Source organism: Helianthus annuus, chromosome 13, assembly GCF_002127325.2.
Source record: "Helianthus annuus cultivar XRQ/B chromosome 13, HanXRQr2.0-SUNRISE, whole genome shotgun sequence".
In the NCBI taxonomy this organism is placed as follows: domain Eukaryota; kingdom Viridiplantae; phylum Streptophyta; class Magnoliopsida; order Asterales; family Asteraceae; genus Helianthus; species Helianthus annuus.
This window is the reverse complement of record NC_035445.2, coordinates 16097086-16122044: the sequence shown is the minus strand read 5'-3', so window position 1 is coordinate 16122044 and position 24959 is coordinate 16097086. Positions and strand designations below refer to the sequence as shown.

At 38.0% G+C, this 24959-nt stretch overlaps 1 protein-coding gene across 1 annotated transcript; it reads right to left on the bottom strand.

The window, feature by feature from the left end:
* Positions 1-2193: 2193 nt before the first annotated feature.
* Positions 2194-4560, bottom strand: LOC110900569. The gene is made up of 2 exons (XM_022147453.1): positions 3421-4560; positions 2194-3342 (listed from the first exon to the last, which is right to left on the bottom strand). Exons 1-2 carry the CDS (start codon positions 4558-4560, stop codon positions 2194-2196), a joined length of 2289 nt encoding a protein of 762 aa, XP_022003145.1.
* Between the last annotated feature and the right edge of the window lie 20399 nt (positions 4561-24959).

Genomic DNA, 24959 nt, shown 5'->3' with positions numbered 1-24959 from the left:
TCAACGTATGAGAAAGTTATGGCCAAAACCGTACTTAAGGGACTAAAAGCGTCAACGTCGAATTTCATGGCTTTTCGGTTGAGCGCAAAGTTATCCGAGGACATTACCATGTTGGTAAAAGTCCTAAGGTTCTTAAAAACCAAGTTTGGGGGTTTACGGGTCGAGAAAAGTGGCCGAAACATCGCGTACAAGCTCAGGGACCATTTCTGCCAAGAATGAAACTTGTTTGGCTGAACCAGGGGTCAGGCGACCCGCCTGGTAAAGCCCAAGCGGGCCGCGTGGGTCTGCCAGCGACAGAAATCGTATTTGGGGCTGATTTGGGTCCGAAATTGAGTTGTAAACAGCTGGTCTTGCCTCCCAAATGCTCCAATACGTGCCCTTGCATGCCTACATCAACAGTAGCCTACTCCAACCATCTGATTACACCATAAATCAGATCAAACATCATTGTTTTTGGCACTTGAAGTTGTGAACAAGGAGCTCTCTACATTCAAGAACTCTCTCAAGCTTTCTGGAGTTAATCTGATCATCAAGGACGAATTCTAGTGTTCACTAAACATCTTTAGGACTTTTGTAAGCTTTCAATTCGTTCTCTAATCCGTTATTACTTTGATTATTGCTAAAAGTCAAACTGTGTGTTCATAAGCTTTGACTTTCTGATTAAACGGATTTCTTTCAGTCATTTCTCGAATTGAAACTTGTTATAGATTGGTATTTATGTGGGAAACAAACCCTCTAAAGGGTACTCTCTGATTCCCACTACATGCATGCTAAATGTCGAGTCAAACATGTTTCTAAAAAGTCAACAGAATTGATTTTCGCAAAAATAAGCTTGAATGTTGATATATTAGACATGCAATCTGATTGATCATCATAAATAACTTGTAATACATATAAGAATGTGTTTTAATCATCATCAACTCGACAATCTATAGTATAGCCACGAATCGGAACCGAAAGTCTTGTAAAAAGATTATTTCGTAGACTATCGATTCGGATTCGTGCATGCATGTTCGAGATCTGTATTGGAAAGTATTTTTGACTATTTTTTTATTTTAGTTAAACTTTCTGGAATTTTCTTTGATTGAGTCTATGTTTAGCCTATTCGAATGCATGTTTCCGGTTTATGCATAAAGTTGACTATCTTGCCCTTTTTGATTTAAAACGGGATTTTTGGAAAAATAAAAGGATAGAAATCTTTATTTCTAATATATGAACTTGCACCAAAAATTTCGGATCAGTTGGTGGTCCAGATTGTGAGTTATGGCCATTAGCGTAAAACTATATTATAAATTTACATAAACGGTCCTTTTCGCGTAGAACCCGTTTCTGGCCACGTTTTGATACGAAACTCTTTACCAACAGAAGTAATATAATATTCTGGGAATTTTGATGATTTTTAATTAATTTTTGGCTGAACGGATCCTAGATCGCCTAGTCATTTCGGCTTATGTCGGTTTTGACCGTTTAAGCCATAAAATGAGTTTTACACATCCTTTTGACCCGAAACCTTTTTCTACTGATTTTATATGATGAATAAATTATTTTAAGTATTCTGGAAATATAAAAATCTCAGATTTAATTTGAAAACCCGAAAACGCCCTTAAATCGCATATTTAGCGTTTTAAGCGCATAGTAAGCGTTAAACTCGTTTTAAACATATAAGACCTATACCTACTGATGTGTTTAGCATATTTTCATATAAAAACAGTAAGTATAAGTATATAAACTCAGACTTCCAGTTTTGGCACTTTTAGCCCTTGTGAAATTACTAAAATACCCCTACGGTGCATAGTTTGGTTTTAAATGATAAATTTGGTATATGGGTCATACCCTACTGATATAATATGTTATATTAAGTATATTTACTGTATGAACCAGACCCGAAACTCAGATTTCTAATTTTACCCTTTTATTATCTTTTAAATGACCAAAATGCCCTTCTAAGGCATAAATTGGGTTTAAAATTATTATTTTTTTTTTTGGGTAAAGGGTTACCCCGGTTAATTTTATAAATCACCAAACCAAAAAAGAACAGGGTGTGCCACGCTATTGACACACACTACTAGTCAAGACAAACCAAGACTAGAACATCCAAGGAAACAACCAACGACAAAACAAAACAACCAGGAAAATAAAAACAAAGCCCGACAACAAAGCCTCTATCAAAAGAAGACCCGAACCAAACACACTCTAGCCCGGGTCACAATCCAAGTTCTTCATCGAAATCTGCCAAGTATCCAATACTTTACGGTGCTTCCGATCACTCCCAAGCTTGAACCCCATAATCTTCAATCTAACCGTAGAGATGATGACATGTGAAAGCATATCCGGTGTGCGTTGGACACTAGAAAACAATCGGCTATTCCTCTCCTGCCATATGTAGTATGTAGTAGCCGCAATAAGGAGCTTCCCAACAATCCGATCGATCGTTCGAGTGGTTGCATTTTGAACCATCCACTGCATAACCGATGACCATGTGTTATTGACATTCTCCATGTTGACCATTTTCCTTACAGATTCCCAAACTTTCGTAGCAAAAGGGCATTGAAAGAACAGGTGGTCTCTAGAATCCCGATCATGGTAACAAAGAGGACAACACATAAGAATCAGATTAGTAGCACTACCCGCTTCCCACGTAGCCATCCTGTCTTGTGTCTTTAGCTTATTATTCATCACTAGCCATAAATGAAAAGAGTGCCGAGGAATGCATTGGCTGAACCAGATAGATTCAACCCAATCAACCCTATCACCCCTACGTCGCAAAGTATTCCAAACCTCCCACGACCGAAAATGACAAAGGTTCCCTTCCAAATCTTTCCAACTACATCGATCAGTTACTTCAACAAGCGGATGCGGAGAAGGGATGTTTATAAGCACCGGAAAGATATCAAACCAAGCTTGAGGCCATTTCCATTGGCCGGTATCATCTATAATATCCGCAACCGTTGACCGAAGATTTAAACCCGCATTAGCAATTGCCCGAGGAGAGATGAATGATCTTAGAGGACTGCAAGAACACCAGTTATCACTCCAAGCATTCGTTTGCCTACCGCTTCGGATAGACATCCAAACATAAGGCCTTATGCGATCACGAATAGCAAGAATATGTCTCCATCCCCAGCTTACACTACCCCGTTTCGTCACCTCCCAAAAGTTCGTACCTTTCAATTTGTAGGAGTGAATCCATTGTACCCAAAGAGAAGGACGGTTAGTAATAATACTCCAAACGTGGCCAGCCAGTAATGCAACATTGACATCGTTAATGCTGCGAACACCCAGACCCCCTTCATCTTTCGGCAAACAAACATTTGACCAAGCAACTTTAGAACGAGCGTTACCCTAAGAGCCACCATTCCAAAGAAAACGACGCATAGACTTTTCAAGCTCTTTAACAATACGAACCGGAAGCATAAATACAGAAGCCCAATAAGTATACATAGAACCCAGAACCGAATTAATCAGTTGAAGTCTACCTGCAAAAGATAAGGATCGAGACATCCAATTGTCAATACGACGTTTAACTCTCTCAATTAGGATTTTGCAATCCCTATAAGCAAGACGGGTTGAAATCAGCGGAACTCCAAGGTAGCGAACCGGAAGGGACCCTTCCTGAAAAGGCATCAACCCTAGAATTTGCATTTTCACCTGGCTAGGAACATTACAAAAGAAAATCGTACTCTTTGGAGCACTAGGAACCAAACCCGAAATCTTTGTAAAGCAACCCAAAGCATCCCTTAAGACTTTAACCGAAGACCGATCCCCATGAGCAAAAACGAATAAATCATCCGCGAACGAAACATTTATAATCCTTTGCTTAGCACATAGAGAGTGGAATTTGAACGACGCATGAGTTCGCGCTGCATGTTGAAGAAGAAGAGACAAGACTTCCATCACAAGCGTAAACAGATACGGAGACAAGGGGTCCCCTTGTCTAAGGCCCCGCTTCCCATAAAAGAAGCCGTGAATGTTACCATTGATGCATAGGGAATACGAAACCGTAGAAACGCATGTCATAATCCACTTTACCATTTTCCGATGAAAACCAAACCTCGTTAAAACAGTTTCTAGGAAAGACCAGTTAACTGTATCGTATGCCTTCTGAATATCGATTTTCAAAGCACATCTAGAGGGACCTCTATTGGTATGATAGTTGTGCATAAGCTCTTGCGTGAGGAGTATGTTATCGGAAATTTTACGACCCGGAACAAAAGCCGATTGGTTTATGCTAACCAAGCTTTCCAACTTGCCTTTAATTCTATCCGTGATGATTTTGCTGATGCATTTGAATAGCACATTACAACAAGAAATCGGCCTATAATCAAGAACCGAGTTAGGGGCATCCTTTTTAGGGACCAAAGCAATAATCGTGTGATTAATCTGTTTAAGCAATTGGCCATTATCAAAGAAGGTAAGCACTGCATCTGTAACCTCCTCACCCACAGTGTCCCAAGCATGTTTAAAGAATGCTGATGTGAACCCGTCAGGCCCCGGAGCCTTGTTTTCCCCAATGCTAAACATCGCCTTTTTAACTTCCTCTCTTGTCACCGGACGAACCATATGACTAGCAGCATCACTAGAGAGAGAATTAACAAACAAATTATCAATATCAAGCTGGTCTACTTGGTCCGAAGTACCCAAAAAATTCGTGTAATGATTAACGAAAACAGCCGGGATATCATCACCCTCGAACTGGTTACCATGAGCATCTTTAATACACGAAATTTTACTTCTCGCGTTTTATTTCGGGCAATATAGAACATAACTTACTGATATAATATCATATTTTAAGCATATTATCTCAGGGAACTTGCATTTGAATCATTGGCCTACCCGTATCGCCCTTTTCGCGATCGGTTCGGTTTACGTAACTAGTTGCGTAAATTGACCGAAACGGGTCAAACGATATCATTTTTATTTCAAAATCCAGAATGTATTTAGTATACCCATAATATACAAGTATTCAAACTTGTCGGGTCTAAATCACATTCTATCCGGTCTTTCGCTTAATCGTGCGTAAACCGTATCATTCCTAAAACTAACCGGTCAAAGCTTAAGCTTAAATGAAAGGCCGTTAGGAATCTAATAGGTTAATTATAAACCTTTGTTCCAGATTAGGAGGCCCGGTAAAAGCTACCAACACTTATCATTTGTGACTTATACTTGCTCAAGTAAATACATTTTGACTTATTTTCCCTATACGGGCTTGGGGTACGGTATTTAAAATACCGCTTGATCGGGCGCACAAGTCCTGCGCCTTATAGGTGTACAGTCTTGAATAGCTTGTGCGACTTCGTTTAAACAGTTTTGTCTTACTTAAAGGCTTTGGGGGGTTATTGACCGTGTCCCGGATATCCTTGGCATTATCTTACGAGATGGCCACGACCAGAGCACGGGGTGTAGGCGTACACCCGACGTGTATAACGCATTAATGTGGTGTGTCATTTAATCTCTAGCCCGGACAGCAGATCCCGGGCCACCAGAGATATAAGTGCATGTAATTCGTTCACAAGTTTATATTATATAATTATCCCAAGTTAATAAAAATATTTATGCCTTGTGCATTTAAATCAATTTTCAATCATTTTCAAAATGAGTCAGTCGATTTGTATTTACCAGTGTAAACTGACGTATTTTCCCCAAAAGGTTAAGTGCAGGTACTATACGGAAATAGGCTGGCTGTTTCCTAAGAGCGTCCACTATAGTCTCGCAAGCTCGGACGACAATTATCTGTTGAACTATTTATTTCTATTTTTATTTGATCCGCCAGTGGATCCATTTCAACTACTGTGATATTTATTATTGCACTTTATTTAAAGTTGAAATGTTTCTATTCTGCTTCCGCTGTGCATTATTATATTGTGTTGTTTGTCTATGACGATGCCAACTACGTCACTGTACCCCACACCGGGCCCACCGGTGACACATGGAAATCGGGGTGTGACACATTCCCACCCTGGGAACCCCATGCCTTGGCTGTGTGAACTCACCTTGGTGTCACACCCCGATTTTCCACGTGTCACCGGTGGGCCCGGTGGGGAGTATCGTGACGTCATGGTTGGCAACATAATAGTCAAACAACACAATATTATTAAGCACAGCGGAAGCAATTAAAATATAATACAACCCAATTTATTATTGTAATATCAACTATCACAATATTCGGGAGCTTATCCACAGAAGGATCGAACATAAAATGGAAACAATAGTTCAACAGACTTCAGGCATCTTAAGCTTGCGAAACTCTTTATTGATGCTAAGGAGACAATCCAGCCAATTACGTTTAGTACCTGCATTTAGTCTTTTTGGGAAAATACGTCAGTTTACACTGGTAAGTACAATCAACTGACTCATTTTGGAAAATGATTTAAAAATTGGTTTGGATGCACATGGCATAAATGTTTTTATAATTTGATTAAAGTGCACAGAGGCAAGATTAATCTTTTTATTAACTTGGGAGAATTATTTAATATTATAATCTTGTGAACGAATTACATGTTACTTATGCGTTCAGTAGCCCGGATCTAGTCCGGGTTAAAGATCAATAGACACACCACATAATTGAGTTATACACGGACGGTGTACGCCTACACGCCGTGCTCAGGTCGTGGCCAATCTCGTAAGATGATGCCAAGGATATCCGGGACATGGTCATTAACCCCCCCAAAGGCTGTAAAGTAAACAAGACTGTTTAAACGAACCGATCAAATTATTCAACTACCCACTAAGCGTGGAGATTTGATGCTCGATCAAGCGGTACGCTATGTACCGTAACCCAAGCCCGTATAGGGAAAATAAGTTAAAAGTATTTACCTGATGCAAAGTATAAATCACAATAAGCAAAATGCACGTAGCTTTTACTGGTTCTCCTAATCTGGAACGAAGGTTTAATATAACCTATTAGAATACTAACGGGTCTTTTATTAAGCTTAAGCTTAGACCGACTAGTTTCAAAGATACGGTTCGTACGCACGATTAAGCGAAGACCGGATAGAATGTGATTTAGACCCGACAAGTTTAGAGACTTGTTTAATGTGGGTTTATTATTCACATTCTGGATTTTGAGATGAAACTGATAAGGTTTGACCCGTGTCGGTTAATTTATGTAAACTTGTTACATAAACCGAACCGAACGCGTAAAATGCGTAACGGGTATCCGTAAGAGCCATATACAGGTTTCCTAAGTTAATATGCTTCAAATATGTTTTGACATCAGTAGGATGTCTTTCATTATGCCCCGAACTAATTTAAACACAAACTATGCCCCGTAGGGGTAGTTTGGTCGTTTTAAAGTTTGTAAAAGCGCTTAGATGTTTAACTGAGTTACTGGTCTGATGTAAACAGCAAACATACTCAATTTGATGAGTTATAACAGTAGGCTAAAGCATATATGTGAAATTTATCATTTTTAACCAAACTATGCCCCGTAGGGGTATTTTGGTAATTTCACATAAGCCGAAAAGCTCAAAAACGAAGTCTGAGTTAATCAACCTTTTCTTACTGTTAGAATATCATAATTTGCCTCATATATCAGTAGGTATCAACCCGAGTATGTTCAATATGATTTTAAAACATACTATGCGTTAAAAACGCTAAATAAGGCGATTAAAGGCCATTTCCGGGTTTGATACTTAAATCTGATATTTTTATATTTCCAGAAGGCTTAAAATAATTTATTTATTATATGTGGTCGGTAGCAAAAGGTTTGGAGTCGTTTCGATAAGTAAAACTCATTTTTATGGCCCGTAAGGGCAAACCGACAATTACCGGCTTAAGCCTACGACTACTAGTTATGCTCAGCCTAAAATTAATTAAAAATCTTTAAAAATGCCAAAATAATATATTACATCAGTGGGTATTAAGTTTGATACCAAAAAGTAGGCTTAACTAGGCTATACGCTAATTACGCCATTTTATTAACATAAAGCATTGATTTAGCGATATTGAGCATAACTCTTAATCTACAAGTCAAACTGATGTCAAACTTCGCATACAAGTTTATATATCGGTAACTAAGGTTTCTACACTTTTACATTTTCATAAATCACGTTTTTAAGATAATAAGGGCATAACGGTCAACATATGAGCAATTAACGGAAATATGCATATTAATTGGATAACTAGTGAACCAAGGTGCATAATCGTAGAGGGTTGTTCTAACATGTATCCTAATCCAATTAAAGCTCTGAGGCATTTCTAAAACATGCCTAAACGGGTCAGAACTGGAAGTCAAAGTGAAAGTCAAACTATGTGACTTTCGGTTCCGAACCGGGTCTAAACAGGAAATAGTCGGGTGGAACATGTTTAGACATGTTCTTACACTTATTACTAAGTTATAACAATGATCAAACAGGTTGTATATGTTCTAGATAGCTAATTATGCATAAATGACATTTTAAGCATCCTGATGACTTTTTAATTATATGTTTGACCCGACTTTTGACCTGGTTAGAGTGGTGATCAGGGGAAACCCTTTTGAGGTTTTATTACCCACATAAATACCAATCTATAACTACTTTTAATTCGAGGTATGACTGAGCCATTATTGACTAATCTCGAAGTCAAACCGTAATTGCGACGGTTTGACTTTTAGCTAATTAAACAAGCTAAACTCAAATAAAGAAGGACTAGTAGACTTACAAGAGTCCTATGCACGACTTTAGATCAGTTGGACCTGCTTGAGAGCTCCAGGAATGATCAAATCATGCAAATGAAGGTGTGAGAATGAATGTGACATTGGAGTGCCTTATATAGTGGTTTCACCCACCATAAGTGATTGACAAACAAGTCTACCATCAATCACAATCATCCAACACTTGTTACTAGTGTGTAGGGGGTGTTTTAGGGGCCAAGTGAGGTGGAAAGATCGATCAAAGGTGGAGTAACTTGGCTGTGGCAGACAAAGGATCATGCAAATCAAAGTTCTGTCCAGATATGGCAGTCGCGTAGCGTGACTGCCTGAGCCTATAAGCTCGCGCTACGCGAGCACCTCAGATCATCCAACAAACTTTGGTTAAATTGCAGTTTAGTCCCTGGCTCTTCAAACTTCGATTAGGCACTTGTTTATTGCATTTTGAGCCCTCGTAATTGATCTATAAGGGCCTCAAGACATATACCCACTTTGTTAAGTCCCCGGGTAACTTTATTGTTACCCGAAAAGGCCTAACTTTCAACGTTGACGCTTTAACCCCTCGCACACGAATTCGATCATAACTTTCTCATACGTTAATAAAACTTTACGAAATTTAAATCGTGCATTCTAGTGAGCATGATTAACATTTACAAAGCTTCGGGTTTGTCAAAAGGTCACTCAGAGGTATATCTTTAAACATGTTGACACATTTAACCCCTGTAGTTTGTAATCTCTCACTTTTAGCTTCGTATGATCCATGATTTATTCGTTTGAAGGTATGAGCATCATGTAGGGTTAATGTACATTATATTTATTCACAGTTGACACTTAGAATACGTATATTCACATACTTTCCATGTTTGTCAACTTTAGTCCTTCTATAATATTTCTTTCACACGTTCAAACTTTATGACACGTGTCAACACATTACAGGACGTGAATTTTCGAGGTGTTACATCCTCACCCCCTTAGAATAAATCTCGACCCGAGATTTACTGAACTAAGTAAGGGTACTTTTCTTTCATCGTGGATTCAACCTCCCACGTGAATTCGGAACCTCTACGGGCATCCCATTTGACCTTAACAATAGGTACATGCTTCCTTCGAAGCTTCTTTACCTGTCGACCTTCAATCGACAAAGGTTTTTCCACAAACTCTAAGCTCTCATATATATGCACATCCGGTTTAACCAATGATTCGTCAGCGAAACACTTCTTCAGATTGCAGATGTGGAACACATTGTGAATTCCACTGAGCTCTTCTGGTAAGTTTAACTTATAGGCAACTGACCTAATATGTTCGATAACCTCGAAAGGTCCTATGTATCTCGGGCTTAGCTTGCCTTTCTTACCAAACCGCATCACACCTTTCCAGGGTGACACTTTAAGTAGGACTTTGTCACCTATTTCGAAGTGAAAATCCTTACGCTTAGGATCAGCGTAACTCTTCTGCCTATCCCGGGCAGCTTTGAGACGGTCTCGAATCTGGACAATCTTGTCCGAGGTTTCGAACACTATCTCTGGTCCTGATAACTGGACGTCTCCAACTTCCGCCCAACAAACGGGTGATCTACACTTTCTACCGTATAATGCCCCAAAAGGCGCAGCCTTGATGCTGGTGTGGTAGCTATTGTTGTAGGAGAATTCGATTAATGGTAGGTTCTTATCCCAACTACCACCCAAATCGATTGCACATGCACGTAGCATGTCTTCCAACGTTCGAATAGTACGCTCACTCTGACCGTCTGTCTGAGGATGGTAAGCCGTACTAAAATTCAAACATGTGCCCAAAGATTGCTGGAAACTCTTCCAAAAATGCGACGTGTACCTAGTATCTCTATCAGAGATAATAGACACAGGTATGCCATGTAAGGCTATAATCTTATCAACGTAAAACTGGGCTAACATGTCGGAGCTATAAGTCTCCTTGATGGGTAAAAATGTGCTGACTTAGTCAGTCTATCAACTATAACCCATATTGTATCATTTCCTTTCCTGATCTTTGGTAACTTGGTAATAAAATCCATGGTTACCATTTCCCACTTCCACGTAGGAAGTTCAGGCTATTGTAGCAAACCTGATGGTTTCTGATGCTCGGCTTTGACTTGCGCATGAGCCAAGCATTTAGCTACATAGGTGGCCACAGACTTCTTCAAGCCTATCCACCAATAGTTTGCCCTTAGATCCTGGATAGCTGATGGCAAATTTCTAATCGTTGACTAATTAGGGCTGCGGCAATTAATGCGTAAGCAAAATGAACCGTCTTTCTTATTTAACAATATCAACTCTCGGAATATCGAGTTAGGCTATATGAACCCTCTATTTAAAAGCTTAATTAATCAGGGTTTTGATTCTTCCAATGATGGTACTAGCCGTCATGGAGATTTCATAATAATGCAGTCTTAAATGGAGTATTAAAACTTAATTCTACCTGCCTTCCAGGAGGTGAGCAGGGAAAACTTATGAGAAGATAATCAAGGTATAAGGAGGCTACAGAGATTTTCCATATCTCAGGCTCCAGTTCATCCACCATTGCTCGTGTCAAATAAGTGACACCTTTATGTTACTAGTTCACGAATTCCTTAATCGGGAACATTTACTTGGAAAATTCCATTCTGGATATCTTCTTTGAATACTACTAGTCGACTTTAGTACAATATGATCATTGGGATATCTTAGGGGTTCCATGTATTAAACCTCCATGCTGATCAGACATGGAAATAATCTATGGGACACACTAGGATACGCCAATCCTCATATGACACTTTTATCAACATAGTTTGGCATTCGCAGGCGATAGAAAACAATGAAAAAAAATAATTAAAATAACATATGTTGTCGCACTCTATGCAAAGAAAGAGTGCTTTTAGATTTTCGGAAGGACTCCTTGCCGATCCATAAGAATCGGTTACTATGGTTTCCTTGGTAAGTTATACCTTGTGGATGATAATAAAAATTTTGCTAAGTTTATGGTTCATGAAGATTTATTATTGCCTGTATTAAAAACAAGACACTTAGCAGATGTTATCATTGATAAATGATAAGGAAGTTTATTGTGCAAGTGCTTATATTAAATCAATAATGGAAGTTTCACAAACTAGGCACCTAGCTCAGTTGGCTAGGCGCGCGAAAGGTGCGGCCTAGACCCAGGTTCGACTCCGGGGACGGCCAATTCCACCATTTTTTTTATGTTTAATTTTAATTAATCGTACGGATACGTGTAATTATGAGAGTTGTCTCATAAGGAGTCTTGATAATTAATTGCTTCTTATCACCCACGATATGGGCTTGATTTTTCGAGGCAACCAATCGATTTTTATCACTTTATTGAGTCCTTATATTTAACGGAACTAGGACATCGGAAAAATGATTCTTTATGGATATAAAACATCCATCTAATAATGCTGAAGCAGTCTCAGAGGTATACAGGCTTCTTACCGAACTTTCGTTGCTTTTTATTAAGCCTATACTCGCTCTCTTTCTCAGATTTCTGGGAGTTATCCTCCTTCTTTGGTTCATCCTTCATATTTGAAGTGTGAGCATAGCTCTCCTCATGAGTAATTTAACATGGTTTTGAATGAGATTTAGAGCGAGAAGTATTCAGCTCTTTGTATTGTCTCATGACCTTTTCCATGGTCCTTTCAATTGCTGCGTCAACCACAGCCCGATGATTAACTCATTAATATTGAGGTTTACGTTTGTAGTTTTATCAACTTTCGTCGCCTTAATAGTGTTGCGACTTTCGTCTACCTCACCCGAGTTTTCCATACTCGAAACTTGGTACCAATCACCAAGATTTACCCATTATTAGTCATCATCCTGATGACCTGACTTACATTAGCCACGGCATTCATAAACCGTATGGGCTATTCTGTTCCGCACATTCATAGCGAATGTTATTTTGAACGAAATTCCATTATATTTAGCCTAGGTCACAACTGGACCATCAATGGCATTCAAAGTTTGAGCGAGTCCAATACTTGCTTGACCGGGGACCATAATGTCACAACTGTCTTTGTCACAATTACGATTATAAATAGCTCAAGGGCTAGCCTTTCATGACTTCGGTTATATATTTTTATACATATATGGTATAGAAGCCTGTCGCGAGGGACGTAGAAAATATGGCATAAAGCCCAGTCATGAAGGACATAAATGATTATACGGCACGAAGGCCTTGTCACAAAGGACATTTAGATATGGCACAAACGGCCTTGTTATAAGGACATTCTTCAAATCTGGTACAAAGGCATGTCACCAGGAATGTTAACATTTAATAGGTCAACTTGTCACGAATGACCAATTATAGCACATAGGCTTGTCCTGAATGACTTTAAAACATAACTCGATGGTCTATTTTCAAGGACCTTAATTTATTAGCCGCAATCTTATTAGATTAGGGCTTCCAGGTTTGAACGTGGTTCTTCACCTTTGGACAGGGAGTCATGGACCACAACCGTCATCGTCTTGAAGGACGATTCATTTGGCAGAAAAGAAGCCAATCAACATCACTAATGGATGTTTATATATAACCATCGTATCTAATGATATTAGTCATGATCACATCGATCATATTGACTATTAGGTTTGGGTATAATCACACCATTTTGACTAGGGGATCATAAAGATCACTACTATCGTTGTCTTACCGACACCAGAATAGGGTATAGCCCGTAGGCATTTCATCGCGAGGGATGTTAATATTATGATCATCATACTGATGATACCAGTCAGGATCGCAACGAGTATAGATTATGGGGTTTGAGTATAGCTCACCCCTTTGGCAAAGAATCACAAAAGATTAAAATTGCCTCGTCTCGATTGGACAACATAATATAGCCCTTAGGCAAAACATCTCTAAGGATGTTGAAACTGTTTTAATCATCGTATTGATGATTTTTGTCATGCTCGCATTGATCGTATCGACTATTAGGCTTGAGCATAGCTCACTACCTTGGACATGGAATCGTAACGATCACAATGTCTTTGTCACACATGGACAATATAATATGGCCCATAGGCGAAACATCACTAATGGATGTTTATAATAGGTTTATCCTATTAGAAGATATAAGTCATGATTGCATTAATCATATTGACTATTTTGGCTTGAGCATAGCTCACCACCTCAGACAAGGAATCATAAAGATAACAATGTCAATGTCTCAAATGGACAATATATTATAGCTCGTAGGCAAAACATCACTAAAGGATGTTAAATAATATTATCATCATATTAAATGATATTAGTCATGATCGCATTAAATCATGTAGACTATTATGTTTGGACATAGTCCAATATTTTAGACAGGAGGTCAAAGACCATCACTGTCGTTGTCTTATCGGACAACAAGTTTAGCCCGTAGGCACATCATCACTAACGGATGTTCCTAATATGATCATCTTATAGGATGGTATAAGCCATGATTCCTAAATTTCTAGGTTTGGATAAGGGGATTGGAAGAATCCAATATAAGGATGACTGTTGTGATTTTCTCGAATCACATTAGTCAAGAGTGCTAACACGTTCCTAAGTGTTAACAAGGATCTGAATTCCTTGAGCAGGTTTCACCATCTTGGCCGCGTAGGCCAGGTTTCACCTTTAAGATTTCCTTTTAAACTGCTTACTGACAGGGAAGGAAGGATATTTATTTTATTCAGGATTTTTATCATAAATCCTAATTCATAAGTTAATAATAATAGCACAGATGGCCTAGTCGCGTAGACAAGTTAAATTTATAAGCCATGATTTCAGAGAATCGCGGCATTAAGGTTTGAATCAAAGTTCATTACCTTTTTCCTGACAGGGAGCTGTAGGCTGCCACTGTCTTCAGTCTCAGAGGACATTAACTATAGCCCGTAGGCACTTCCCTTCTAAGGGATGTTTATTACAGAATTGCCCTTAGGGAAATTCATTAACCATGGTAAACAGAGACCATATTTGGTTAATTTATTATTCATATACTTATTTAGGATTTCTATTATAATTTATCCTAATTATAAAACATTAACAGTTTTATCAGTGGCACCCAACGGCCTGGTCACATGGACATTTATAAATTTTAAGCTATGATTTCAGAGAATCAAAGCATGAAAGTATATTGGCACAATAGGCCTAGTCACATGGACAATTATAAATTATATGCTAGGATTTCAGAGAATCAAAGCATTTGAGGTTTGAACCTAGTTCATTAGCTTTATCTGACAGGGAGTCTTTGCTACCACTGTCTTTTGGCTCATATGGAAAAATGTGCTGACTTAGTCAGTCTATCAACTATAACCCATATTGTATCATTTCCTTTCCTGATCTTTGGTAACTTGGTAATAAAATCCATGGTTACCATTTCCCACTTCCACGTAGGAAGTTCAGGCTATTGTAGCAAACCTGATGGTTTCTGATGCTCGGCTTTGACTTGCGCATGAGCCAAGCATTTAGCTACATAGGTGGCCACAGACTTCTTCAAGCCTATCCACCAATAGTTTGCCCTTAGATCCTGGATAGCTGATGGCAAATTTCTAATCGTTGACTAATTAGGGCTGCGGCAATTAATGCGTAAGCAAAATGAACCGTCTTTCTTATTTAACAATATCAACTCTCGGAATATCGAGTTAGGCTATATGAACCCTCTATTTAAAAGCTTAATTAATCAGGGTTTTGATTCTTCCAATGATGGTACTAGCCGTCATGGAGATTTCATAATAATGCAGTCTTAAATGGAGTATTAAAACTTAATTCTACCTGCCTTCCAGGAGGTGAGCAGGGAAAACTTATGAGAAGATAATCAAGGTATAAGGAGGCTACAGAGATTTTCCATATCTCAGGCTCCAGTTCATCCACCATTGCTCGTGTCAAATAAGTGACACCTTTATGTTACTAGTTCACGAATTCCTTAATCGGGAACATTTACTTGGAAAATTCCATTCTGGATATCTTCTTTGAATACTACTAGTCGACTTTAGTACAATATGATCATTGGGATATCTTAGGGGTTCCATGTATTAAACCTCCATGCTGATCAGACATGGAAATAATCTATGGGACACACTAGGATACGCCAATCCTCATATGACACTTTTATCAACATAGTTTGGCATTCGCAGGCGATAGAAAACAATGAAAAAAAATAATTAAAATAACATATGTTGTCGCACTCTATGCAAAGAAAGAGTGCTTTTAGATTTTCGGAAGGACTCCTTGCCGATCCATAAGAATCGGTTACTATGGTTTCCTTGGTAAGTTATACCTTGTGGATGATAATAAAAATTTTGCTAAGTTTATGGTTCATGAAGATTTATTATTGCCTGTATTAAAAACAAGACACTTAGCAGATGTTATCATTGATAAATGATAAGGAAGTTTATTGTGCAAGTGCTTATATTAAATCAATAATGGAAGTTTCACAAACTAGGCACCTAGCTCAGTTGGCTAGGCGCGCGAAAGGTGCGGCCTAGACCCAGGTTCGACTCCGGGGACGGCCAATTCCACCATTTTTTTTATGTTTAATTTTAATTAATCGTACGGATACGTGTAATTATGAGAGTTGTCTCATAAGGAGTCTTGATAATTAATTGCTTCTTATCACCCACGATATGGGCTTGATTTTTCGAGGCAACCAATCGATTTTTATCACTTTATTGAGTCCTTATATTTAACGGAACTAGGACATCGGAAAAATGATTCTTTATGGATATAAAACATCCATCTAATAATGCTGAAGCAGTCTCAGAGGTATACAGGCTTCTTACCGAACTTTCGTTGCTTTTTATTAAGCCTATACTCGCTCTCTTTCTCAGATTTCTGGGAGTTATCCTCCTTCTTTGGTTCATCCTTCATATTTGAAGTGTGAGCATAGCTCTCCTCATGAGTAATTTAACATGGTTTTGAATGAGATTTAGAGCGAGAAGTATTCAGCTCTTTGTATTGTCTCATGACCTTTTCCATGGTCCTTTCAATTGCTGCGTCAACCACAGCCCGATGATTAACTCATTAATATTGAGGTTTACGTTTGTAGTTTTATCAACTTTCGTCGCCTTAATAGTGTTGCGACTTTCGTCTACCTCACCCGAGTTTTCCATACTCGAAACTTGGTACCAATCACCAAGATTTACCCATTATTAGTCATCATCCTGATGACCTGACTTACATTAGCCACGGCATTCATAAACCGTATGGGCTATTCTGTTCCGCACATTCATAGCGAATGTTATTTTGAACGAAATTCCATTATATTTAGCCTAGGTCACAACTGGACCATCAATGGCATTCAAAGTTTGAGCGAGTCCAATACTTGCTTGACCGGGGACCATAATGTCACAACTGTCTTTGTCACAATTACGATTATAAATAGCTCAAGGGCTAGCCTTTCATGACTTCGGTTATATATTTTTATACATATATGGTATAGAAGCCTGTCGCGAGGGACGTAGAAAATATGGCATAAAGCCCAGTCATGAAGGACATAAATGATTATACGGCACGAAGGCCTTGTCACAAAGGACATTTAGATATGGCACAAACGGCCTTGTTATAAGGACATTCTTCAAATCTGGTACAAAGGCATGTCACCAGGAATGTTAACATTTAATAGGTCAACTTGTCACGAATGACCAATTATAGCACATAGGCTTGTCCTGAATGACTTTAAAACATAACTCGATGGTCTATTTTCAAGGACCTTAATTTATTAGCCGCAATCTTATTAGATTAGGGCTTCCAGGTTTGAACGTGGTTCTTCACCTTTGGACAGGGAGTCATGGACCACAACCGTCATCGTCTTGAAGGACGATTCATTTGGCAGAAAAGAAGCCAATCAACATCACTAATGGATGTTTATATATAACCATCGTATCTAATGATATTAGTCATGATCACATCGATCATATTGACTATTAGGTTTGGGTATAATCACACCATTTTGACTAGGGGATCATAAAGATCACTACTATCGTTGTCTTACCGACACCAGAATAGGGTATAGCCCGTAGGCATTTCATCGCGAGGGATGTTAATATTATGATCATCATACTGATGATACCAGTCAGGATCGCAACGAGTATAGATTATGGGGTTTGAGTATAGCTCACCCCTTTGGCAAAGAATCACAAAAGATTAAAATTGCCTCGTCTCGATTGGACAACATAATATAGCCCTTAGGCAAAACATCTCTAAGGATGTTGAAACTGTTTTAATCATCGTATTGATGATTTTTGTCATGCTCGCATTGATCGTATCGACTATTAGGCTTGAGCATAGCTCACTACCTTGGACATGGAATCGTAACGATCACAATGTCTTTGTCACACATGGACAATATAATATGGCCCATAGGCGAAACATCACTAATGGATGTTTATAATAGGTTTATCCTATTAGAAGATATAAGTCATGATTGCATTAATCATATTGACTATTTTGGCTTGAGCATAGCTCACCACCTCAGACAAGGAATCATAAAGATAACAATGTCAATGTCTCAAATGGACAATATATTATAGCTCGTAGGCAAAACATCACTAAAGGATGTTAAATAATATTATCATCATATTAAATGATATTAGTCATGATCGCATTAAATCATGTAGACTATTATGTTTGGACATAGTCCAATATTTTAGACAGGAGGTCAAAGACCATCACTGTCGTTGTCTTATCGGACAACAAGTTTAGCCCGTAGGCACATCATCACTAACGGATGTTCCTAATATGATCATCTTATAGGATGGTATAAGCCATGATTCCTAAATTTCTAGGTTTGGATAAGGGGATTGGAAGAATCCAATATAAGGATGACTGTTGTGATTTTCTCGAATCACATTAGTCAAGAGTGCTAACACGTTCCTAAGTGTTAACAAGGATCTGAATTCCTTGAGCAGGTTTCACCATCTTGGCCGCGTAGGCCAGGTTTCACCTTTAAGATTTCCTTTTAAACTGCTTACTGACAGGGAAGGAAGGATATTTATTTTATTCAGGATTTTTATCATAAATCCTAATTCATAAGTTAATAATAATAGCACAGATGGCCTAGTCGCGTAGACAAGTTAAATTTATAAGCCATGATTTCAGAGAATCGCGGCATTAAGGTTTGAATCAAAGTTCATTACCTTTTTCCTGACAGGGAGCTGTAGGCTGCCACTGTCTTCAGTCTCAGAGGACATTAACTATAGCCCGTAGGCACTTCCCTTCTAAGGGATGTTTATTACAGAATTGCCCTTAGGGAAATTCATTAACCATGGTAAACAGAGACCATATTTGGTTAATTTATTATTCATATACTTATTTAGGATTTCTATTATAATTTATCCTAATTATAAAACATTAACAGTTTTATCAGTGGCACCCAACGGCCTGGTCACATGGACATTTATAAATTTTAAGCTATGATTTCAGAGAATCAAAGCATGAAAGTATATTGGCACAATAGGCCTAGTCACATGGACAATTATAAATTATATGCTAGGATTTCAGAGAATCAAAGCATTTGAGGTTTGAACCTAGTTCATTAGCTTTATCTGACAGGGAGTCTTTGCTACCACTGTCTTTTGGCTCATATGGAAATGAGCAGGGCCCGTAGGCATTATGTTACCACGCATGGTTAAAATATGATCATCTTAATTAATGATGTAAACCCAGGATTCAGAGATTATTAAACTGGGTTAGGAATCTTTTGAAGAATCCTTTATAAAATGACGTGTGTGATTTTAAATGAAATCACATCTGCCAGGAGTGTTAACATGTTTTAAGATGTTAACAGAGATCTGAATCTTTTACACAGGTCTTACCATCTTGACCCGGTCTTATAATTGACACGAAGGCTAGGTTTCACTCTCAAGATTCTTAATTAATGATTTGAATCTTTTTAACAGGTCTTACAATCTTGGCCCGGTCTTATAATTGACCCGTAGGCTAGGTTTCACACTTAAGATTCTTAATTAATGATTTGAATCTTTTTAACAGGTCTTACCATCTTGGCCCGGTCTTATAATTGACCCGTAGGCTAGGTTTCACACTTAAGATTCTTAATTTATAATTAACGCAGAACAATTTTAAATTGAGGTGTTAATATGGATCTAAATCTAATTATGGAATTACCATCTTGGCCCGGTCTTAAAATGACACGTGGCTAGGTCTTGTCCTTTTTAGACTTTGCCATTTTATTATAATGGTAGATCTTATAAAAGAAATGTTATTTTACATTTATTTAATATTTCTTGTTTAGAATGAAAGTTTAAACTTAATCATTCCATTATATAAAAATAAAAGTATAAAGTTGCCCTAAGCGGGACTTGAAAGGAATAATGTTGTCCTCGTAGGGACTGAAAGATAATTATGTCCTTATAAGGACTAATAAGGAAACGATCTTCAATAAAAGGAGTTTCTTCTTCATTTTATTTCTGAATGCTTTCTCCTTGGATGCTCGTTTCATTCTAGCCGCGGTACGAAGCTCAGCATCTCAGGGCTCCGGGTGTGGAGAACTCCTATTACGGCTTCTTCGCTTGGCGACGTATCCAACAAAAATTTGAAAGTAAAAATTTCAAGATTAGGATTGAGAATATTCCTAAGTTAAGTCTAGACTCAGAAGGTCTAGATATGTGCAATTTTGTGTAACTGAGATTAAACACTAAGGCTAGTGTTTAATTCACTCAGTGTTGGCTCTGATACCAATCTGTCACACCCCGATTTTCCACGTGTCACCGGTGGGCTCGGTGGGGAGTATCGTGACGTCATGGTTGGCAACATAATAGTCAAACAACACAATATTATTAAGCACAGCGGAAGCAATTAAAATATAATACAACCCAATTTATTATTGTAATATCAACTATCACAATATTCGGGAGCTTATCCACAGAAGGATCGAACATAAATGGAAACAATAGTTCAACAGACTTCAGGCATCTTAAGCTTGCGAAACTCTTTATTGATGCTAAGGAGACAATCCAGCCAATTACGTTTAGTGCCTGCATTTAGTCTTTTTGGGAAAATACGTCAGTTTACACTGGTAAATACAATCAACTGACTCATTTTGGAAAATGATTTAAAAATTGGTTTGGATGCACATGGCATAAATGTTTTTATAATTTGATTAAAGTGCACAGAGGCAAGATTAATCTTTTTATTAACTTGGGAGAATTATTTAATATTATAATCTCGTGAACGAATTACATGTTACTTATGCGTTCAGTAGCCCGGATCTAGTCCGGGTTAAAGATCAATAGACACACCACATAATTGAGTTATACACGGACGGTGTACGCCTACACGCCGTGCTCAGGTCGTGGCCAATCTCGTAAGATGATGCCAAGGATATCCGGGACATGGTCATTAACCCCCCCAAAGGCTGTAAAGTAAACAAGACTGTTTAAACGAGCCGATCAAATTATTCAACTACCCACTAAGCGTGGAGATTTGATGCTCGATCAAGCGGTACGCTATGTACCGTAACCCAAGCCCGTATAGGGAAAATAAGTTAAAAGTATTTACCTGATGCAAAGTATAAATCACAATAAGCAAAATGCACGTAGCTTTTACTGGTTCTCCTAATCTGGAATGAAGGTTTAATATAACCTATTAGAATACTAACGGGTCTTTTATTAAGCTTAAGCTTAGACCGACTAGTTTCAAAGATACGGTTCGTACGCACGATTAAGCGAAGACCGGATAGAATGTGATTTAGACCCGACAAGTTCAGAGACTTGTTTAATGTGGGTTTATTATTCACATTCTGGATTTTGAGATGAAACCGATAAGGTTTGACCCGTGTCGGTTAATTTATGTAAACTTGTTACATAAACCGAACCGAACGCGTAAAATGCGTAACGGGTATCCGTAAGAGCCATATACAGGTTTCCTAAGTTAATATGCTTCAAATATGTTTTGACATCAGTAGGATGTCTTTCATTATGCCCCGAACTAATTTAAACACAAACTATGCCCCGTAGGGGTAGTTTGGTCGTTTTAAAGTTTGTAAAAGCGCTTAGATGTTTAACTGAGTTACTGGTCTGATGTAAACAGCAAACATACTCAATTTGATGAGTTATAACAGTAGGCTAAAGCATATATGTGAAATTTATCATTTTTAACCAAACTATGCCCCGTAGGGGTATTTTGGTAATTTCACATAAGCCGAAAAGCTCAAAAACGAAGTCTGAGTTAATCAACCTTTTCTTACTGTTAGAATATCATAATTTGCCTCATATATCAGTAGGTATCAACCCGAGTATGTTCAATATGATTTTAAAACATACTATGCGTTAAAAACGCTAAATAAGGCGATTAAAGGCCATTTCCGGGTTTGATACTTAAATCTGATATTTTTATATTTCCAGAAGGCTTAAAATAATTTATTTATTATATGTGGTCGGTAGCAAAAGGTTTGGAGTCGTTTCGATAAGTAAAACTCATTTTTATGGCCCGTAAGGGCAAACCGACAATTACCGGCTTAAGCCTACGACTACTAGTTATGCTCAGCCTAAAATTAATTAAAAATCTTTAAAAATGCCAAAATAATATATTACATCAGTGGGTATTAAGTTTGATACCAAAAAGTAGGCTTAACTAGGCTATACGCTAATTACGCCATTTTATTAACATAAAGCATTGATTTAGCGATATTGAGCATAACTCTTAATCTACAAGTCAAACTGATGTCAAACTTTGCATACAAGTTTATATATCGGTAACTAAGGTTTCTACACTTTTACATTTTCATAAATCACGTTTTTAAGATAATAAGGGCATAACGGTCAACATATGAGCAATTAACGGAAATATGCATATTAATTGGATAACTAGTGAACCAAGGTGCATAATCGTAGAGGGTTGTTCTAACATGTATCCTAATCCAATTAAATCTCTGAGGCATTTCTAAAACATGCCTAAACGGGTCAGAACTGGAAGTCAAAGTGAAAGTCAAACTATGTGACTTTCGGTTCCGAACCGGGTCTAAACAGGAAATAGTCGGGTGGAACATGTTTAGACATGTTCTTACACTTATTACTAAGTTATAACAATGATCAAACAGGTTGTATATGTTCTAGATAGCTAATTATGCATAAATGACATTTTAAGCATCCTGTTGACTTTTTAATTATATGTTTGACCCGACTTTTGACCTGGTTAGAGTGGTGATCAGGGGAAACCCTTTTGAGGTTTTATTACCCACATAAATACCAATCTATAACTACTTTTAATTCGAGGTATGACTGAGCCATTATTGACTAATCTCGAAGTCAAACCGTAATTGCGACGGTTTGACTTTTAGCTAATTAAACAAGCTAAACTCAAATAAAGAAGGACTAGTAGACTTACAAGAGTCCTATGCACGACTTTAGATCAGTTGGACCTGCTTGAGAGCTCCAGGAATGATCAAATCATGCAAATGAAGGTGTGAGAATGAATGTGACATTGGAGTGCCTTATATAGTGGTTTCACCCACCATAAGTGATTGACAAACAAGTCTACCATCAACCACAATCATCCAACACTTGTTACTAGTGTGTAGGGGGTGTTTTAGGGGCCAAGTGAGGTGGAAAGATCGATCAAAGGTGGAGTAACTTGGCTGTGGCAGACAAAGGATCATGCAAATCAAAGTTCTGTCCAGATATGGCAGTCGCGTAGCGCGACTGCCTGAGCCTATAAGCTCGCGCTACGCGAGCACCTCAGATCATCCAACAAACTTTGGTTAAATTGCAGTTTAGTCCCTGGCTCTTCAAACTTCGATTAGGCACTTGTTTATTGCATTTTGAGCCCTCGTAATTGATCTATAAGGGCCTCAAGACATATACCCACTTTGTTAAGTCCCCGGGTAACTTTATTGTTACCCGAAAAGGCCTAACTTTCAACGTTGACGCTTTAACCCCTCGCACACGAATTCGATCATAACTTTCTCATACGTTAACGAAACTTTACGAAATTTAAATCGTGCATTCTAGTGAGCATGATTAATATTTACAAAGCTTCGGGTTTGTCAAAAGGTCACTCAGAGGTATATCTTTAAACATGTTGACACATTTAACCCCTGTAGTTTGTAATCTCTCACTTTTAGCTTCGTATGATGCATGATTTATTCGTTTGAAGGTATGAGAATCATGTAGGGTTAATGTACATTATATTTATTCACAGTTGACACTTAGAATACGTATATTCACATACTTTCCATGTTTGTCAACTTTAGTCCTTCTATAATATTTCTTTCACACGTTCAAACTTTATGACACGTGTCAACACATTACAGGACGTGAATTTTCGAGGTGTTACACTTGGTTTGCTCGGTATGTTATTGCTTCTAGGGTTAATTAAATGTCTAAGTCCGTTACACACGACCTAAGTACATTGCACATGATTTGACGTAAGAATTACATTCAATTAGGGTTTACAAGTCCTTGATATACAAGCAATTGTGTAATGTGTGTTCATTGTGTACAGAATGATATGAGGAGATTGTTCACACATACAAGATCATACAGTTGCATTCAGTAGCATACAATCATATACAGAATCATACAGTAAGCCTCAACATTGATGTTTGTCATAAGCATATATCATATGTGGTATTCTGACTAGTAGCATGCAAATCAGGGTGACAATCATGCTTAATTCACAGAGGTTGGACAATACAGCACAACAGAAGGTCAGACAACATTCCAGGGCAACAAATTCGGACTATGAGAGTTCCTCCCTCACAAACTCGGACCAAAGGGGGGTTTCCTGGCTTAAAAACTCGGACTCCTTGTCCCTGGGTTAAAATTCGGACCCCCTCCCTTACTTGTATAAAATTCGGACAAGGGTTTTAAAACCCTGGCTTCCATGCTTCCCTAGGATAAAACTTGGACTTTCTTCCCTAGGATAAAACTTGGACTTTCTTCCCTAGGATAAAACTTGGACTTTCTTCCCTAGGATAAAACTTGGACAATCAAACAAATCAAAACTCTGACTACAAACAATAACAAAAGCTCTGACCCTTGTGACTTCACAAAGCTCTGACTGTTAACTACGAGTTTTCAACATACGTGATTTCCAAAGCCAATTCACAGAATCAAAGCAACAGTTACATTCTAACATTCATACGATCAAAACCCTAATTCATACTTTCACAATGCAGAATCAAATCAATCATCAATAGTTTTGACAAATCAATCATCTAAATCATCAGGCAATGATTACACAACAATCAACATCAATTATCAATAATCAGAATTCAATAACACAGAATCATTACATGTGGAACTAGGTTTACATGAATCACATAATCAAGAATCAGTGACAACAAACAATCATTAACAATTACCTTGAATTGATTCTAAATAGATTGAACGATTAAAATTGATGC

Bases quoted from the DNA above. Each gene is read 5' to 3' on its own strand.
- LOC110900569 (XM_022147453.1), bottom strand. From the start codon at position 4,560: ATGGTTCGTCCGGTGACAAGAGAGGAAGTTAAAAAGGCGATGTTTAGC. The intron at 3,343-3,420 runs GTATTTATGCTT...GGTGGCTCTTAG, and splicing joins TGTATACTTATTGGGCTTCT to GGTAACGCTCGTTCTAAAGT.